Source organism: Macaca nemestrina, chromosome 2 (assembly GCF_043159975.1).
Source record: "Macaca nemestrina isolate mMacNem1 chromosome 2, mMacNem.hap1, whole genome shotgun sequence".
Lineage (NCBI taxonomy): Eukaryota > Metazoa > Chordata > Mammalia > Primates > Cercopithecidae > Macaca > Macaca nemestrina.
Window position 1 is genome coordinate 143,119,959 of NC_092126.1, and position 19,820 is coordinate 143,139,778.

A 19,820-nucleotide genomic window follows, 5' to 3' on the forward strand; every position below is an offset into this window, starting at 1 on the left:
ATGGGAACTACAATTCAAGATGAGATTTGGGTGGGGACGCAGTCAAACCATATCAGTTGACCAGGCTGGTCTCAGTTCCTGGCCTCAAATGATCCTCTCGCCTCAACTTCCCAAAGCACTGGGATTATAGATATCAGCCACTGTCCCCAACTTAGGAATTCATTTTAAATGCCTTCCAGTATTGTGCTGCTGCTAAAAATGCAATTCTAAAAAGTATACCCAAAACACCAAAAATATTTATGCAATATAACATTAATTAACAAGAGAAGAATTCAAAATATACACACTATAAATATAACAATGTAAAAAATATATGCAGGTGGGAGGTAACAAGTAAAAACAAACTGTACTGGAGTAGGACGACTTTAAAAATAAAATCTCTTATTTCCTACATTAGTTATTTGCTACAAATGTTTTTTTCCCCCCTGCCCCGGGATTAATCATCAGTAGGTGGAAGTTTGTAGAAAAACATTTAATATCCACAAAATGAACCACAAATGTGGCTAAACATGCCAGCTACATGACTTTTTTTTTTTTCTCTGAGACAAAGTCTTGTTCTGTTATCCAGGCTGGAATGCAATGGCGTGATCTTGGCTCACTGCAACCTCTGCCTCCCGAGTTCAAGCGATTCTTCTGGCTCAGTCCTGAGTAGCTGGGACTACAGGCACATGCCACCACTCCTGGCAAAATTTTTTTTTTTTTTTTTTTTTTTTTTTTTTGTATTTTTAGTAGAAATAGGGTTTTGGCATGTTGGCCAGGCTAATCTCGAACTCCTGACCTTGAGTGATCTACCCACCTTGGCCTCCCAAAGTGCTGGGGTTACAGGCATGAGCCACTGAGCCTGGCCTACACAATTGCTTTTCAAGTGAAATGTTTTAACATGTTAAGAGGCGAAGCACAAAAGTAGTAAATGTGTTGGTTAAACACTTTTGAATATTATTTGATTTAAACATTTCTTTTGAATGGCATGCAAGAAATGGCTTAGGGGTTCTCAGGACTGAGGAATCAGGATGGGAACTTTGATAAGAGGGACCTTAGGTCAAAATCCATTTGTTCTAAAACAAGGTGCTTTCCTGGCATGGGAAGCAAATGCTGGGTTTTACAAGACCACCAACCGGGGCAGTGCCTTTGACTTGGCATTTATCTACTGTGGCAACAAGCAGCAAGGTCATGATAGGGTTCCTGGTGGAATAGCCTTGCTATTTGGAATAAAAATTCCCACAAATTACCTATATATCAAAGTTATCCACTAGCTAATAAACATGGAAGTCTTCTAGCAAATAAAACATGCATATCACAAAGTCCTTTCTTTAAAAGAAAACTCAAAGAAGAGAAAGAGAAAAGAAGCTGATGAGAGTGAAGCCTGATTTAGCAGATAAGTTTATTCAACATAGTGCATGATTCAAAGCATCTGATATTCCATAGCCAACAAGGTTTCCTATTCCCTATTACAAAATACCGGATACCCTGAATATAGCTAATTCAAGGTCCTCATTCCTTTTACCCTATACCTAGAATTAAACAGGTTTCCCCATTTAGCACACATTTCACATTCACTGAAGGCTTTGGGGAGAGGGGCAAACAGAGCTTATGACTGCCCCTCTGAACCAAAGGCACTTAATGTTAAAAGATAAAGCACAGTAGAGTCACCCCACAGACATTCCTGTGTGTTCAATGGCTGAACTTCAGCATACCATCACTGGCCCATGTGGGGTTCATCATAACGATGTAAAAGACACTGATTTCCTTGGAAAAACAAAGTGCAGTATGAATATAAAGGAGTCACCACCATCCCTTTTCTGAAAATAATACATAAGAGAACTCTTACTTTACATGATTAGTATCACTCAAGGTTCACACATGGAAAAAATAGCTAAAAAATAATCTATCATAAATTCTCACTATGAAGTCACAATAGAATCTGATATCCTCTTTAGAACTGATGAGTTGGAGAGAAACCCAGAGGTCATGCTGTCCATCCCCTCATTTGATAGGGGAGGGAACTTGAGGCCCAGGAAGGCCAAGTGTCAGACCTGGGGTCTAACCCCTGTGGCAGAGCCTGTGTAGGATGCGGGCCTCCTGAAGCCTAGGTCAGGGTTCCCTCCACTCCCCTTCTTCTTTAAAGACTCTCAAAAGTAAAATATGGCGATGATCTTCAAAGATGCACCACACAATAAAGCACATGCACTGACCCAGGTCAGCGATTTGGTCTCACAAGGCGGTTCCTTTGGCCGTTGGGCAGGTATGTAACCCACCCCAGGGTGGGAATTCTTTGCATGAGATCGTTCAGAGTTCTGTAGGTCGGACACGACTCCTTCTTGGATTGGGAAAATTCTTCTCGGTTGTCAGTCCATGGTGGGCAGGCGGTCGGCCGCACAGCGGAATCCCAGATTCGAAGCAGAGCTATCAGGTGTGTTCTGGCTACGAGCAGCACAGCGATACCTGTAACAATAGGACTGTGCAGAGAGAAAAAGCAAGGTAAGTGCTACTGGGACTCTCAGCTGAGGGCTCTAACCTGTCAGATGCATGTTACACAAAAGCACCAGCTGCAGACAGTGCTTCCCCACAACCCTGGCTGTATGGATACTTCACATGTATGCTTTAAAAAGGGCAGTACATTCAAGAATTAACCACATATTTTCCAACATCCTTTACCTTATAAACGTAACACAGATATAGTACAAAGATGTTCCGCGTTAGATAGAACAGCAAAAAAGAAAAACATAAAAACCAGTGATTGCCTAAGTTTAGGCACATCCATATAACAGAAAAGCAAGCAGCCATTGAAAGTCATGTTTTTACATAACATTTAATGGCACAAGACTTTTTCATGACAAAATGTAAAATGAGGCCAGGTGCACTGGCTCACACCTGTAATCTCAACATTTTGGGAGGCTGAAATGGGAGGACTGCTTGAGGCCAGGAGCTCAAGGCCAGCCTGGGCAACACAGCAAGACCCCATCTCTACAAAAAATTAGCTGAGCATGGTGATGTGCACCTGTAGTCCCAGCTTCTCGAGAGGTTGAAGTGGGAAGATCTCTTGAGTCCAGGTGTTTGAGGCTGCAGTGCACCATCACTGAGCCACTGTGCTAAAGTCTGGGTGACAGAGCAAGATCTTGTCTCCAAAAAAAAAAAAAAGTTAAATGAAAAAGTCAGAATATAAAGCTGTATATGTGGTATGACCTCAGTGTAGATAACTACATATGCCAAGAAGAAAAGACTGGAAGGTTCTGAATGCACCACAGTGTGCACAGCAGTTATCCCTCAAGCAACCTGAGTTTCATACTTCCTATATGAAACCTATGCAGTATTCCTATACAATAAGAATTAATATATATTAATTTTTTAAATTAAACTAAGTAATAAGTGATAGATGGCCACTGAAAAAATATTAAGAATAACACTAAGATATCATTTAATATCTAAATAATATTTATGATATCATTTACTATCTAAATCATATTTATGATCTCATTTAATACAGTAGATTGGCAAAAAATTAAACAATAAGCCTAGGAACATCAAATGTAGGAAAGGCTGTGGGACAACATTGCTTTTTAAAAATGTGTTGCTTTGGGAGTTTAAAACATAGTAACTAATAAAGCTATACAATGTTGTGTGCAGTTTGTTTTACATCTGTGTTATTAAATAAGAGCCAGGCACAAGTACACACATGCACACCAACACAGACCTTCAGCACCTAGTACACACCAGACATGGGGCTAGGCATCTTCATCTGTTACGTCATTTGATTGTAACAGCCCAGAGAAACTCTTACCCAAGATTGCACAGTTATTAAAGAAAGCAGAATTCCAGCTCAGGTCTAACTGGTGTGCTTGCTTTCCTGGCAAGATTCTACATTCCAGAGGGAAGGTTATCACAACTCATGTCTTCTTTCCCACTGCCCAATACACAAGCCCTGCATGCACTTGTACACTTGCACAAACATAAGACAGCCTAACGCACATATCCCTGCCTATCTAGCAGGTATTCAGTGATTAACCACAGATTACTTCAAAAGCCTCCACATGCCAAAAATAACCACGCATGAAACTCTTGTGCCCTAGGATTGTTCTCCGATCCAAAATAACGGAGAATAAAAATAAACTAGTCATCCTGTGTGCCATGAGCATACACTATGAGTTGGCCCAGTACAGCTCAAGTCTCCGCAAGCTGGTTAAAGAAGTTTCACAAAGAAACGTGTGGAATAACTTTAGAATCTGTGCAGAAGCGATAATTTGGAGTCAGGGGGAAGTCAGCATGCAAAAGGTTTTTTTATTTTTTAATTATTCTCCTTTCTCTCAGAAGAATAAAATGCTTCTTATCTTTATGAAAAGTATCTCTAAAGTTGATACAGAAATTCTCTGGAGCACTTCTACTGTAAAAAGAGAGACACAGTGCTTTGTCTTCTATAGATAGTGAAATGATAGCAACCAATTTTCTAATTTGCCTTGTGGTCAGTGAAGAATATGACATTAGCAATTCTCAGGTAGACAGAGGGACGATGAATTTAAAATGTGCTTGAAATAATTGATAAATTGATGGCATCTCCTACTATAGGTGATGCGCATGCAACGGAAGCTCTCAAATGACTAGAGGTGACCATGCAGGAAGAGAGAGCAAAAGCCTCATCCCATGCAGGGCCTACTCATTGGGCTGCTGTGAAACAACAGTGCTTTGGTATTTCCAGAACCAAGTTCCTGTGGATAATCCAGGGCCCCATGCAACCAAGCATGTGTGGCCAATTCCACACCGCAGCAAAGATCAGGTTCGGGGGAGCTACACAGACGACATAACATTCTTGTCCCATAAATGTACACACATGACCAAAACAATCAAGTGTTTCCTGATTGCTCACTCATTACACCCACAGAAAAGATCAGAGTAGAATTATGTTCCCGTCTTGCTGGAGATCTCAGACTGGTTGAAGAAACAGACTATACATCAAACAGCTACAAAGCATGTAGGGGTAAACAATTCTGAGGTAATTAGTAATTCAGGTGAAGGAGTTGTCCCTTGTAGAATGCCACAGATTTTAGGAAAGGCTTTTTTAGAAAGCAAAAGTTGATGTGGATGAGATTTCCATGATCATGGCAGTGGTCCTCAGACCTCAGCATACATAACAACGGCCAATACAGCTTGCTTAAATCCATGTTCCTAGGCCACACATTCAGAAACTATGATTCAGGAAGTCTAGTATGGGGCTCAAGAACCTACTTCTAACAAGTTTCTAGGTGCTGCTGATGCTACAGGCCCATGGGCCACACTTTGAGTAACACTGGTTTATAGGATTTAGAAGGGCAAGTTGAGAGGATAGCAAGGCCACAGCCTGATAATATCAGAGCATGGATTAATTATTCATTGAATATATAAGAGCTTACAATATGCCAGATGCTATTTTAGGTATGGCGGATACAATCAGAACAAGACAAACAAGATACCTGTTATCAGGGAGCTGACATTCAACAGGGAATTGTCAGACAATAAATCAACCAATACATTCAAGCTGTTTTCCAGGAGTAGTCACCTCTGCAGGAAGGAAAATAGGGAAAGAGGACTGAGAGTGACTGGGTAGCTACTTTGGATAGGGTCGTGGTCGGGAAAGGCCCCTCTAAGATCACATGTGGGCTGAGTTGCTCAAAGATCTGGAGCATGAGAATTCCAGGCAAGAGCAATGACTGTCTTTGGGGTAACTGGCTTCCTCACTAAAACAACAAAGGTATTAGCCAGCTTCTAAGTAGGTCTTAGAAACCTTGTGTTCAACTGCAGGAAGATGGTAATACCCCTGCCAGCATCTGAATGTGGATATACAATTGCTGCATAAATGGGAAAGTTAAGAAATCTCTCTGGTGATAGGGCATAGGACTTAGGTTTTTGTTGAACGGCATATTTCTACCTGTCACTTATCTCTTAAATTATATCAGAAACTATTTTAAAATAAGATGATGTTCATATGCCACAAAACCTAGCATATAACAACTCAAATGAACTGGTGGGACCTGCCCAAAGCACTGTGTTGAGGATTCTACAGCTGTGACACAGGACAGTAGAAAAGAGATATATAAGAGATTATTCCCAGGGCTGTATCTGAAGACCCTGGAATATACAGAATAATTCCATTCTTGAAAGACAAAAATTAAGTTTGCTGGAATACTATCAATTGTTTTCTTTAGGAAACATAATGATTTCATTTTCGTTTTGATCTTTATTATATATTTTCTAATTTGTATGCTATGAAAATGTTTTCTTTGTATAATAAAAAGTTTAAAATCAGTGCTTCTCCCTTCCCCACCACCAAAAGTTTTTTATTAGATCACAGCAATCCCTGACACTGTCCATTAGCCAAAATGACAATAAAAAATTAAACCCTAAAAAGCAACACTCACTACAAAAGTTAGTATTGAGAGGTCAGAGCCATCAGTTGAGAAAACAGTCAATTCACACATCATTCCATTTCAAATGCACTCATTCACTCAGCAAACATTTATTAATCGTTCAAAGCATATAATGAAAGAGGTAAATGGCCTCATTATAAATGTCCTCATTGCTCTTTCTTTTTTTCCAACTTTATTTTTAGCACCAAAAGTGGTTCTTAAGGATGCGAGGTCTAGGTGGCTGAAAAATGGGTCATTCTATTAATTAAGAACAGGGCAAGTGGGAAGGACCTGTTTTAGTCCTATTTCATCAAGATGGCTAATTACTGTGTGAAATTGATCTCCATGTCTGTGCTAAGAATGTGATCCTGGACTTGGGAACAATCCATTTAAGATAAGGACTTACCAGCCTTGGGGCTTCAAAGTCAAGTGGAACAGCAATATGGTTTTTATGAGAGGAAGACTTTTAGGGACAAAGGGCATTTTAAAGATAATTGTAGCTCATGTTAAACAAAATCATTATTGAGAACTCCACAACAGAAGAGATGTCTCAATTTCCCATCCATTACACTTGCCACTGACACTAGACCAACTCCTTTCGCTCTTCATCTTGGCAGGAAGGTGAGGATTTCCTCAATGTTGTAGGCTGAGCTAAAGACCCAGAGGGATTAATCTAACAACATCAACAACGAGTATTTCTTGAGTACTTACTATGTGAACTATTCTAAGAACTTCTTAGGTATTAATTCACTTGATCCTTTCAACAATCCTATGAGATAGGCATTATTAGTATCTGCACTATATACTTGAGGAAAAATTGAGGCACACAGATGTTAATAGTGTGCCTAAGGTTACATGGTTTATAAATGGTGGATCCAAGGTTCCAGCCTATTCAATCTGATTACAAAGTCTGCACCCTTAACCAGACGACATGTTGCCTCATAGTTTTTCTTTCTGTGCCCCTATCTCCTTCTTGAAGCTATACTTTGGATAGATTTTCAAAAAATTATGAATGATCATCAGAATTAACTTTAGCCAGGCAGGCCAGGCATGGTGGCTCACATCTATAATCTCAGCACTTTGGGAGGCCAAGGCGGGAGGATCACTTGAGGTCAGGGGTTCGAGATCAGCCTGGCCAGTTTGGCAAAACCCCATCTCTACACAAAAAGTAGCCGTGCGTGGTGGCACACACCTGTAATCCCGGCTCTCAGGAAGCTGAGGCAGGAGAAATGCTTGAAATTGGGGGGCCGACGTTACAGTGAGCCAAGATCATGTCATTGCACTCCAGCCTGGGTGACAGAGTGAGAGTCTGTCTCAAAAAAAAGAATTTACTTTAGCCAGACAAACTCGTGTTGGCCCATGATCAAAAATAAGTTATCATCTAAGCAAGAAAATGTTTTTAAAAATGAATTATAACATTATTCTTTCTATTGATTTTTTTTCCTTTTATTGATTTTCACCTATGCCATAAACATTGTTTTTGCCTGTCTAGTTGGCAGTTTATTAGTCAGTTCCTTCTTCAAAAAAGAAGAGGGGAAATAATCTAATTACAATAAAGATGATGCTGATAGGAGCAACTAACTTTTACTGAGCCTTTACCACAAGCTAAGCACTGTACCAAGAACTTATATATGTTGGTTCATTTACCAGAACCTTATAATGGGTATAATTATAGCATGTTACCAGAACCTTATAATGGGTATAATGGGTATAATTATAGCATCTTCACCAGAACCTTATAATGGGTATAATTATAGCATGTTACAAATGTGAAAACTGAGGCTTGGAAAGATTAAGTAATTTCCCCAAGGTCACATACCTGGCAAGAAACAGATATAGGAACTCCAATCCAGATGTAATTCCCTAATCCACATCCCAATAATTTAGTAAAAGCTGTCACTCTTAATCTACTGGAAAGGCTAAGCACTCTGAAAATAATTCACAATCAACACTGTGCTATTTTCCTGACCTTACAGATATAATCAGACTGATGTTAAAGACCAACCTAATAAACAATTCACTTGACCAAGATCCTGGAAGTGCCATTTTTCTATGGAAAATCCTGTGGATCCCACTCAGTTTTGTCACTCTGCTATTCTCCTCTTCTAAAATGTTATCCCCATCATATGGAACCTAACTAAATTAAAACAAATCCTTCAGGTAAGCTAAGAAAAGATAAAAATGCGTAATATAAACTTTAAATTAATACTAAAATTATAAAACAAAGAGTTACAGCTAATAAGTATTAAGGAGAGAAAATAGGGTGATAAAAAGTATGCAATCAAAAGGAAGACAAACAGAGAACAAGAACAGGTGAGACAAAGAGAAAAAAAAATCAAGATGGCACATTTCAACCCAACCATATCAAAAACCACGTTAAATATAAATAGTCTAAACACCCAAAGAAAGGCAGAGATTATGCCAATAAATACAATAAATCAAATGAAATGGACAAATTCCTTAAAAGATAAAAACTACCAGAATGTACTCAAGAAGAAGCAGATAAGCTGTATAGTCCCACATCTATTTTAAAAATTAGGCCTATAGTAAAAGAAAAAAAATCGGCATACTGGCTCATATGTATAGTCCCAGCCACTAGGGAGGCTGAGGCAGGACAATTGCTTGAGTTCAGAAATTCGATCCTGTTTTCTAAATTAATTAATAGTTAAAACTCTCGGCCCAAATGCATTCACCAAGGAATCCTATCAAACATTTCAAGAATAACACTAATTCTACATAAACTCTTGTAAAAAATGTAAAATAAGTTAATATTTAACTCAATCTATGAAGACACCAATACCCTGAAACCAAAATCAGACAAAGATATTACAAGAAAACACAGAATAAACTAGATGCAAAAATACTCACTCATAATTTTTGCAGATCAAATCCAAAATGTATAAAAAAGATAATACATCATGACTAAGTGGAATGATACGTATCCCAGGAATGCAAGGATAGCTTAATATTTGAAAATCAATGTAATTCACCATATGAACAGATAGAAAAAGCAAAATCATGTGTCTGTTGGCTGTATGAATGTCTTCTTTTAAGAAACATCTGTTCATATCCTTTGCCCACTTTTTGATGGGGTTGTTTGTTTTTTTCTTGTGAATTTGTTTGAGTTCTTTATAGGTTCTGGATATTAGCCCTTTGTCAGATGAGTAGATTGCAAAAATTTTCTCTCATTCTGTAGGTTGCCTGTTCACTCTGATGGTAGTTTCTTTTGCTGTGCAGAAGCTCTTTAGTTTAATGAGATCCCATTTGTCAATTTTGGCTTTTGCTGCCATTGCTTTTGGTGTTTTAGACATTTTGGTGTTTTAGACATGTTTTAGACACATGAAAAAATGCTCATCATCACTGGCCATCAGAGAAATGCAAATCAAAACCACAATGAGATACCATCTCACACCAGTTAGAATGGCAATCATTAAAAAGTCAGGAAACAACAGGTGCTGGAGAGGATGTGGAGAAATAGGAATACTTTTACACTGTTGGTGGGATTGTAAACTAGTTCAACCATTATGGAAAACAGTATGGCGATTCCTCAAGGATCTAGAACTAGATGTACCATACGACCCAGCCATCCCATTACTGGGTGTATACCCAAAGGATTATAAATCATGCTGCTATAAAGACACATGCACACGTATGTTTATTGCAGCACTATTCACAATAGCAAAGACTTGGAATCAACCCAAATGTCCATCAGTGACAGACTGGATTAAGAAAATGTGGCACATATACACCATGGAATACTATGCAGCCATAAAAAAGGATGAGTTTGTGTCCTTTGTAGGGACATGGATGCAGCTGGAAACCATCATTCTTAGCAAACTATCACAAGAACAGAAAACCAAACACCGCATGTTCTCACTCATAGGTGGGAACTGAACAATGAGATCACTTGGACTCGGGAAGGGGAACATCACACACCGGGGCCTATCATGGGGAGGGGGGAGGGGGGAGGGATGGCATTGGGAGTTATACCTGATGTAAATGACGAGTTGATGGGTGCTGACGAGTTGATGGGTGCAGCACACCAACATGGCACAAGTATACATATGTAACAAACCTGCACATTATGCACATGTACCCTAGAACTTAAAATATAATAATAAAAAATAAAGAAAGAAAGAAAGAAAAAAAAAAGAAAAAGAAAAATCATATTATCATCTCAATAGATGCAGAAAAAGCACCCAGCAAAATCTACATCCATTGCTGATTAAAAAAAAAAAACTCACAAAAAATTAGCAATGGAAAAAAACTTTCTCAAGCTGTAAAGGGCGTCTATGAAAAAGCTATTGCTAACACATATCTGATTTTGAAAAACTGAATGTTTATTTCCTAAGATCAAGAATGAGGTATGAATGTCTACTCTTATCATTCCTACTCAACACTATACTGAAAGTTCTAGCCAATGACATACAGCAAGAAAAAGTTATAAAAGGCATCTAGATTAGAAAGGAAGAACTGTCAACATTCACAGATCATATGATCACCTATGTAGAAAATATAATACAATCTACAAAAACATTACTAGGACTAATAAATGAGTTTTGCAAGGTTGCAAGATACAAGATGAACATACAAAAATCAGTACCATGTAAGCATACTTAATAAAGCATGTAGGAGGTTAAAAGATATTTTTAAAGAATCTACTGGGAAGCTTATAAAAATGTAGATTACAAGTAAGCTAAAAATTATAAACATGAAAGTAGATACATTCATATGCATGGAATTAGGATAGTTAATGTTCTTTACTTGCTTAAAATGTTTTTTACAAGCTTCTGTTACCCCATTTATTCTTGAAGAAAAATCTTCTGGTCCTAAATTACTTAGAAAGTAAATGGATTCTCAATTTAGAAAAGTGCCATATGTCAGAGACATAACTGGTGACAATTAGGATTTTGAGACACTACTGTACAAAGAGAGATTCACCTGTTTTCCATGGAAGCCTGCTTCCCTGGCAAGAAGATCCAGGTACATTTGTAGCAACAACTTCAAATAGAGAAACAATCTGGGATTAAAGACTCTGATGTATATGTGAACATATAAATATATTGGGAAGACCTGGGACAACGCTTTTAATTTAAAATTAAAACTAGAATTTTAGGCCAGGCGCAGTGAATCCCAACATTTTGGGAAGCAAAGGCAGGAAGAATTTTCTGAGCCCAAATGTTCAAGACCAGCCTAGGCAACACGGCAAGACCCCATCTCTACAAAAAATTTAAAAATTAGCCATGTTACTTGGGAGGCTGAGATGGGAGGATCACTTGAGCCTAGGAGGTCGAGGCTGCAGTGAGCTGTGATTGTGCTACTGCACCTCAGTCTGGATGAAGAGTGAGACCCTGTCACCAAAAAAAAAAAAAAAAAAAAGATTTTATGAAGGTAAATTGGTCTACATCTTATTATCAGTGTAGGTCTAAAGCATCAATTGAGCTCTGCTTTATGAACTTCTACCTGAATCACTGGATTAAAAATCCTAAGAAATACAGAAGATACACATACATACAAACTCATATATATATATATAATCTAGAGAGATTTGCTTTAGGCTAGTGATTCCCAAACTTGGACGTATGTTTTCATCACCTGGAGAGCTTTAAAAAATGCAATGCCCAGCTCACACTGAAGAAAAATCAAATCAGAATGGGGGTGAGTGAGGAACCAGACATCAGTATTTTATATAGATCCCAGATGATTACAATGTGGAATAAAGTTTGAGAACCACTGTTTTAAGACAAAATTCGATAATGCCATCATTATCAAATTAGTAACTTAATTTGGAGCCATTATAGGTGGTTTTAAGTCTCTAACCACCTGGACTGAATAAATTACTAGGGGAAGCTTTGCAGCAATAACAATCTGCAAAATGCCATCTCTGCACAGGGAGAGAAAGCTGGAGTTCAGGAGATGTGAAAAATACATGACTCAAAGAAAAAAGGGAAGGGAAGGTATTCTATTTCCAAATTCCTTATAAAGGTTATTTATGAAACACCAAGTCACTCTAACTGATGAAGAAAGCCAGCTCAGACACTAAAATCATAGCCCGAAGAGAAGAAACACTCTGGGAATGATGCTCATTTCACAAGGCACACTTTGTACCTAGAACACGGGATGCTTCCATTTCAGTATATCACAATCTGCCCTCCATATATAACTCTCACCTGAATCTCAACAAAAAATCCACAAATGTACAGGATTCTCAAATAAATTAAGGGTGTGCTTTCAGACTCACATGCTGGAAAAGGTATATACACTCACCCCCACGCAGTTCACGAGACAACAAAGGTCTCTCAAAGGGGCAAGATTCAATAGATGAAATGTGGTTGACAATACGTCATTCACAACCTCTGCTACTTGTGTTACTTTTCTCCGTGCTTGTAACCAAATTTGAGATGACTATCCTCCTTTTTTTCTGGTTTCAGTGGGGTTAGGTATGCATTTGCAGAAGTGAATGAGACATTCGGGGCTATCATTTACAATGGATCCATAAAACTGCTATCAGAACAAGAACGACAAAATAGTTTAGTGACATGACTTACCCTATGGCACATGTAGGATCCACCTTTCTTCACCCGGTCTTTCCCAGAAGGGGGACCTTTCTACGGATGAAGAAAAAAGGCTGTGTTAGACCAGAAGGCAAAGCTGCCCCTTACACAGTGGGAGAGAATCCACTTTGATCCAACCGGCTCTCTCATGGTTGTCTAAACTCTCCACATGTGTTTCCACCCCTAGGCTTTGTATCTGTATTCATGGGCCCTCCCAAATGCCCACCTCCCTAAATCCTACCCATCTTCTAAGGTCCACCTCACGTTCCCACTCTTTGGTGAAGTCTTCGTGACTACAGGAAGCAATCCTGCCTCTAAGCCCCTACAGCATTTCTTGCCTGGATGACTAATAAGCTGCTTGGCCGCACCTCTTACCATGTCATGCTAATAAGCAAATTTATCCTGTGTTATAATTAGTTTATTCATCTACACTGGCAAGCGTCTTTGAATTACATGTTTTGTTTTGTTTTTTTTGAAACAAAAATTTTTTTGAGACAGGGTCTCCCTCTGTCACCCAGGCTGGAGTGCAGTGGCATGATCACAGCTCACTACAGCCTTGACCACCTGGGCTCAAGTAATCCTCCCTCCTCAGCCTCCCAAGTAGCTAGAACCACAGGCATGAACCACCACGCCCAGCTAATTTTTAAAAATTATTATTTGTAGAGACAGGGTCTTGCTCTATTGCCCAGGCTGGTCTTGAACTACCGGGCTTAAGTGACCCTCCTACCTCAGCCTCCCAAAGTGCTGGGATTACAGGCATGCAACACCATGCCAGGCCAGAATTATATGTTTTTATAATCCCACTGTGTAACACTTAATAAACACTTTGCTGATTGAATGAAAGAGTTTGTTTGTTAGCCTTAACAAAAAATTTAGGTGTGGTTTATTAAGATATAATTAGTATACAGCAAAATTCATCCTTTTTAAGTGCACAGTTCCAATGAGTTTTGACAAACATATATAGTCATGTAACCGCTACCACAATCAAGATATAGAACATGGTTTATCTTGAAGAAAGAAAAAGACACACATGCATACTATGAACCAGGCACAGTTTGAACACTTTACAAATATTAACTCAGGTATTCTCCATCCAATCTTGGAGGTAGGTTAAGTTACCAGCAAAATAAGTGGCACAACCAGGAAGCCCTGCTCCAGACTCCAAGCTCTGAGGCACTCCACTGTGCACCCACTTAGAGACAAGAAGTATAGGAAATTAGGTAGTGCTTAAAAGGAGGCAAGAAAGAGCAATGTCTACCGCTGTAATAATAATTGAGATCTACACAGAGCCAGCACAATGGCAAGACTTTTTTCTAGGAAGGGCTTCAGATAAAAGTTCAAAGGAAATGAAAATCCTAAGGCATCAGTTGCCAAGATAAAAGCCTCAATATCAGGTAAGCCATACACAGCATCTGAAAGGTACCAATAAATAGGCTCTAATAAGTCAGAACGATATCAGGGGAGTCTGTGGGGAGAGGGATTTATCTCCTTTTTTTGGTTCAAAAAGACAATCACACACCCGTCTACTATTTGCTCCAAAAACGCAAGAAGCTGGGACAACCCCGCTCACATCTTAGTTTTTCCTTTTCCTGTGAATCAAAAGGGTCCTTAGTTAACTGGCAGAAGTTAAAAGAACCACGCTTTCTCGAAGCATAGCTAATGTACTTTCTTGCAAATGTAAACCATGTGGGCAGAAGTGCACATTATCTTCTAAGCATTTCCAGGTACAGATGCTCCTTAGCATGGGATTAGGTCCTGTCCTGATAAATCCATCATAAGTTGAAAATACTATTTATTAAGTCAAAAATGCATTTAATACTCCTAACCTACCCAATATCATAGCTTAGCCTAGCGTACCTTAAACATGTTCAGAACACTTACGTTAGTCTGTAGCTGGCCAAATCATCTAACAACACAAAGCCTATTTTATAATAAAGTGTTGACTATATCATGTAAATTACTGAATACTGAACTGAAAGTGGAAAACAGAATGGTTGTATGGATACTTAAACCACAGTTTCTACCGAAGGCATATCACTTTCACACAATTGTAAACTCAAAAAAAATCTTCAGTCAAACCATTGTAAGTAGGGGACTGTTGTGCTTAGAAACTATCACAGACAAAGCCATTGGCTAGTCCTCCTTCATCTGTAGGGCTACAATTTTTCCAAGGCCTTAAATGCTTAATGTTATATTAATAAACTTTTGTTAATTATAAACAGACACACTGCAAACGTGAAAAGCTACATGTCAAAATAATGGCTGGCAGCAGTTTTCTTCCCAGGAATATCTAGAATCTGACAAACATTCTGAGTCACTTTTATTACTCTATAAAAGTAAGACAATTACCGAGAATTCACCGTGGCATCAATGAAAGCATTTAAAACTGTGGAACTCTTCCATGTAACGGCCACACTCTCCTATACTGTTTCTTGCTTAACAGTTCTTACATTACACTGCTTTAGGTGGTTCTCTGCATGCTCTGTTACAATGTATCAAATTGTGATTCAAGTCTTTCACAGTATCTGCTAGCATGCAATTTAGACTCTTCAAGTAGATCTAGGAACAAGGAGGAGCTGATTTGCCAATGGGAAGGCATGGGAACAAAATAGTTCCCTTTCATCATCAACTTCAATGAACTAAGTCTGCAATCAATAACTACGACACTTACCACAGTGACGCGAGTACTAATGACAGTCATCCCAGACTGACACAACTGTAGCCCCTAACACAGTCCTCAATTTAGGTGACTGCTCAGCTGCTTCTTATAAATAAAACTATTTTTGCTAGCAAACAACATGATAATTAACTAAAACTGTTTGAAATGCTTGCCACTTTGCCAAAAAACAGAAAAATTACTAGGAGGGTGTAGTGGGTTGAAAAATGTTCCCAAAATTAATGTTCATTCACAGCCCTAGCATCTGACCTGATTCAGAAATAGGAACTTTGCAGATTGTAAATTTTGTAATTAATATAAGATCATATTGGATTAGGGCAGGCTCTAAATCCAACGACTGGTGTCCTTGTAAGATGAGGAGAGTATGCACAGAGGAACACAGAGAAGTCTATATGGTGATGGAGGCAGGAACTGGAGTGAGGCAGCTACAAGCCAAGGAATGCGAAGGATTCCTGGAAGCCACCAGGAAGGATCTTCCCTTAGATATTCCAGATGGTGTGTGGCCCAGCTGGCACCTTGATTTCAGACTGCTAGCCTCCAGAACTGTGAGAGGATAAATTTCTGTTGTTTCAAGACACTAAGTGTGGGAGGCCAAGGCGGGCAGATCACAAGGTCAAGAGGTAGAGACCATCCTGGCCAATATAGTGAAACCCCATCGCTACTAAAAATACAAAAATTAGCTGGTTGTGGTGGCACACACCTATAGTCCAGCTACTCACGAGGCTGAGGCAGGAGAATCACTTGAATCTGTGAGGCAGAGGTTGCAGTGAGCCGAGATCGCGCCACTGCACTCCAGCTTGGCAACAGAGCGAGACTCCATCTCAAAAAAAAAAAAAAAAAAACAAAAAAACAAAAAAAACACTAAGTGTGTGGTAGTTTGTTATGCAGCCCTAGCAGACTAATCCGGAGAGTTGGGGAAGACGGGTATCTCCATATCCATTTGTGGAAAAAAAACATTAATAAATCAAAATTAACACTCTCTCATGATCAAGTTTATTACTGCAGGCTAAACAACTTAAGTGGCTACTGGTGGTGGTGTTTAAACACCTCATCTGTTTGCCTGTATACCGCAGCAGGAAGAGCAGCCGCAGGGCCCTACCACCTCCACCTCCTGTGCTCAAGAGTCTCAGGGATGCATAAGAAACCACTTGGAATTAACCTAGATATCCATCAACAGTGGACTGGATAAAGAAAATGTGGTACATATACACCATGGAATACTACACAGCCATAAAAAAGAATGAATCATGTCCTTTGCAGCAACCTGAATGGAGCTGGAGGCCATTATTATCCTATGTGAATTAACGCAGGAACAGAAAACCAAATACTCCATGTTCTCACTTATAAATGGGAGCTAAACATTGAGTACACATGGAGACAAAGAAGAGAACAATAGACACTGGGGCCTATTTGAGCAAAGTGGAGGGTGAGAGAAGGATAAGGACTGAAAAACTACATACTGAGTATTATGCTGATTACCTGGGTGACAAAATTATCTGTACACCAAACCCCCTCAGCCCACAATTTACCCATGTAACAAACCTGCACATCCATCCTTTGCACTTAAAATGAAAGTTGGAAAGAAAAAAAAGTCTCAGTGGAAAAACACATGGAACATAGGGATTCTGCCTATAACCAGGCAGGAACCATCGTGAATGCTATCTTCAAAGGTACTATTGCCCGTAACTGCTCTAGTCCCATAGACACCAAAATATTAACACATCTCCAATGCTTGCATGGTTGCAAGAACAGCCAAACACACAGGTTTCTACATATCAGTCCCAATAATCTCAAAAGGCCAAGGTAAAGCTAAAGTTCTCAGGAAAAGAGATGAAGAAGCAACGCTCAGCATTAGTGCAGAGAAATCTACTCCTGTTTAAAACACCTGGGAAGGCATGTTTAACAATGAGTCAAATCCACTGGAGATGCCACAGAACCACGAATCAGTGAGACTGGCTTGTTTAGAGGAGGAATGAGTCTGTAAGGAAGAGGGGTGGCCATCCTGCTGAGGGCTACCAGGACATTTTTCACAGCACAATGACTGCACTCTGTGTAGTCAAGAGACATTTTCCTTTCCCTCCTTATCATGCCCAATACATTGACAAGGAAAGCAACAGAAGGGATGGAGAGTGTGACAAATTTCCATCACTCAGCGAACAGTCAAAAGGCACTACTAGCGACCTGGATGGGACTGGAGACTATCATTCCAAGTGAAGTAACTCAGGAATGGAAAACCAAACATCACATGTTCTCACTCATAAGTGGGAGCTAAGCTATGAGGATGCAGAGGCGTAAGAATGACACAATGGACTTTGGGGACTCAGGGGGAAAGGGTGGGAAGGGAGTGAGGGATAAAAGGCAACAAATCGGGTGCAGTGGATACTGCTCAGGTGGGAGTGCACCAAAATCTCACAAATCACCACTAAGGAACTTACCCATGTAACCAAACACCACCTGTTCCCCAATAACCAATAAAAATTTTAAAAATAAAACAAATAATAAACATGTTATTTGACACAATCCATAGTAATGAAATGCTAAGCACCCATTAAAAAGAATGAGGCACTTCTGTATGTGTACACATTACTATCACTTTTTTACTATGAAAATAACAGCATCAAGCATTTATTCTGACTTCCTCACACAAACTATGCCTCAGGAAAATAGAAGAGTTATGAGTGAATGTTCTTTATAGAGGAATTCCAGATAATTAATGCAGAAAGAGTAATAGAATATCATTATTTCAAAAATCTTGGCCAAGTGCAATGGCTCACGCCTGTAATCACAGCACTTTAGGAGGCCAATGTGGGAAGATTGCTTGAGCCCAGGAGTTCAAGACCGGCCTAGGCAACATGGTGAAACCTCATCTCTACAAAAAATACAAAAGTTAGCCAGGCGTGGTGGGGCACATCTGTAGTCCCAGTTACTCAAAAGGCTGAGGCAGGAGAACCACTTGAACCTGGGAGGCAGAAGTTCTAGTGAGCGGTGACTGCACCACAGCACTGCAACCCAGACAACAGGAATGAGAAACCCTGTCTCAGGAAAACAAACAAACAAACAAGCAAACAAAAACAAACCCTCCTAAAGAACTGAATCTAGGCAATGAGTATCAATGGCTGCTAAAATCAGTGAGTGAAAGGCTAATGAAGAACCTTGTAACAGATGGTTCAGACTGACAATGTCTACTTAAATACTGATCAATCTTATTAACAAACATAATCTTATCAGTGTCACAATAAAAGCCATGCATAATATGCCTCCTGATATGATATAAAGAATGTACACAGCCCTATGAAGTATTTTTAATTACTCTTATACATACACACACTCATTCATGCACACATACACACACACACCCCCTACCTAAAGCCTAAATATAATCAAGACTTTAAATCTAAATAAAGATTGTAGAAAATACAGGGAATAGAAGAATATTCTAAAATGATTCCACAAAGATGCAATGAACAAAACCCAGGTCATGGGAAATTCTTCTAAAAACAGATCATTTGTGGTGATTCCTCAATGATCTAAAACCAGAAATACCATTTGACCCAGCAATCCCATTATTGGATATATACCCAAAAGATTATAAATCATTCTGCTATAAAGACACATGCACACATATGTTTATTGCAGCACTGCTCACAATAGCAAAGACTTGGAACCAACCCAAATGCCCATCAATGATGGACTGGATAAAGAAAATGTGGCACATATACACCATGCAATACTATGCATCCATAAAAAAGGATGAGCTCATGTCCTTTGCAGGGACATGGATGAAGCTGGAAACCACCATTCTCAAGAAACTAACAATAGAACAGAAAACCAAACACCACATGTTCTCACTCATAGGTGGGAGTTGAACAATGAGAACACATGGACACAGGGAGGGGAACATCACACACTGAGGCCTGTTGGGGGTTGGGGACTAGGGGAGGGATAGCATTAGGTGAAATACCTAATGCAGGTGATGGGCTGATGGGTGCAGCAAACCACCATGGTATGTGTATACCTAAGTAAAAAACCTGCACATTCTGTACATGTACCCCAGAACTTAAAGTACAATAAAAAGGAAAAAAAAAAAAAAAAGAGATCAGGGCCGGGTGCAGTGGTTCATGCCTATAATCCCAGCACTTTGGGAGGTCAAGGCAGATGAATCACTGGAGGCCAGGAGCTCAAGACCATCCTGGCCAACATGGTGAATGTCTCTAG

The 19,820-nt window shown here is 39.4% G+C and overlaps 1 protein-coding gene across 4 annotated transcripts in view; it reads right to left on the reverse strand.

The window, feature by feature from the left end:
* Positions 1 to 1,363: 1,363 nt before the first annotated feature.
* Positions 1,364 to 19,820, reverse strand: part of LOC105477621 (sulfatase modifying factor 1) — a 114,909-nt gene continuing 96,452 nt past the window's right edge. For 2 of the 4 annotated variants that reach the window (XM_011734168.2, XM_011734167.2), the window contains 2 exons: positions 12,923 to 12,982; positions 1,364 to 2,456 (listed from right to left, as the gene is read on the reverse strand). In XM_011734168.2, the coding sequence (XP_011732470.1) occupies positions 2,346 to 2,456; positions 12,923 to 12,982 (171 nt within the window). In that variant the 3' untranslated portion in view covers positions 1,364 to 2,345. The remainder of the gene's footprint in view (positions 2,457 to 12,922; positions 12,983 to 19,820) is intronic. The other 2 variants (XM_071092115.1, XM_071092114.1) reach the window with 1 other exon arrangement.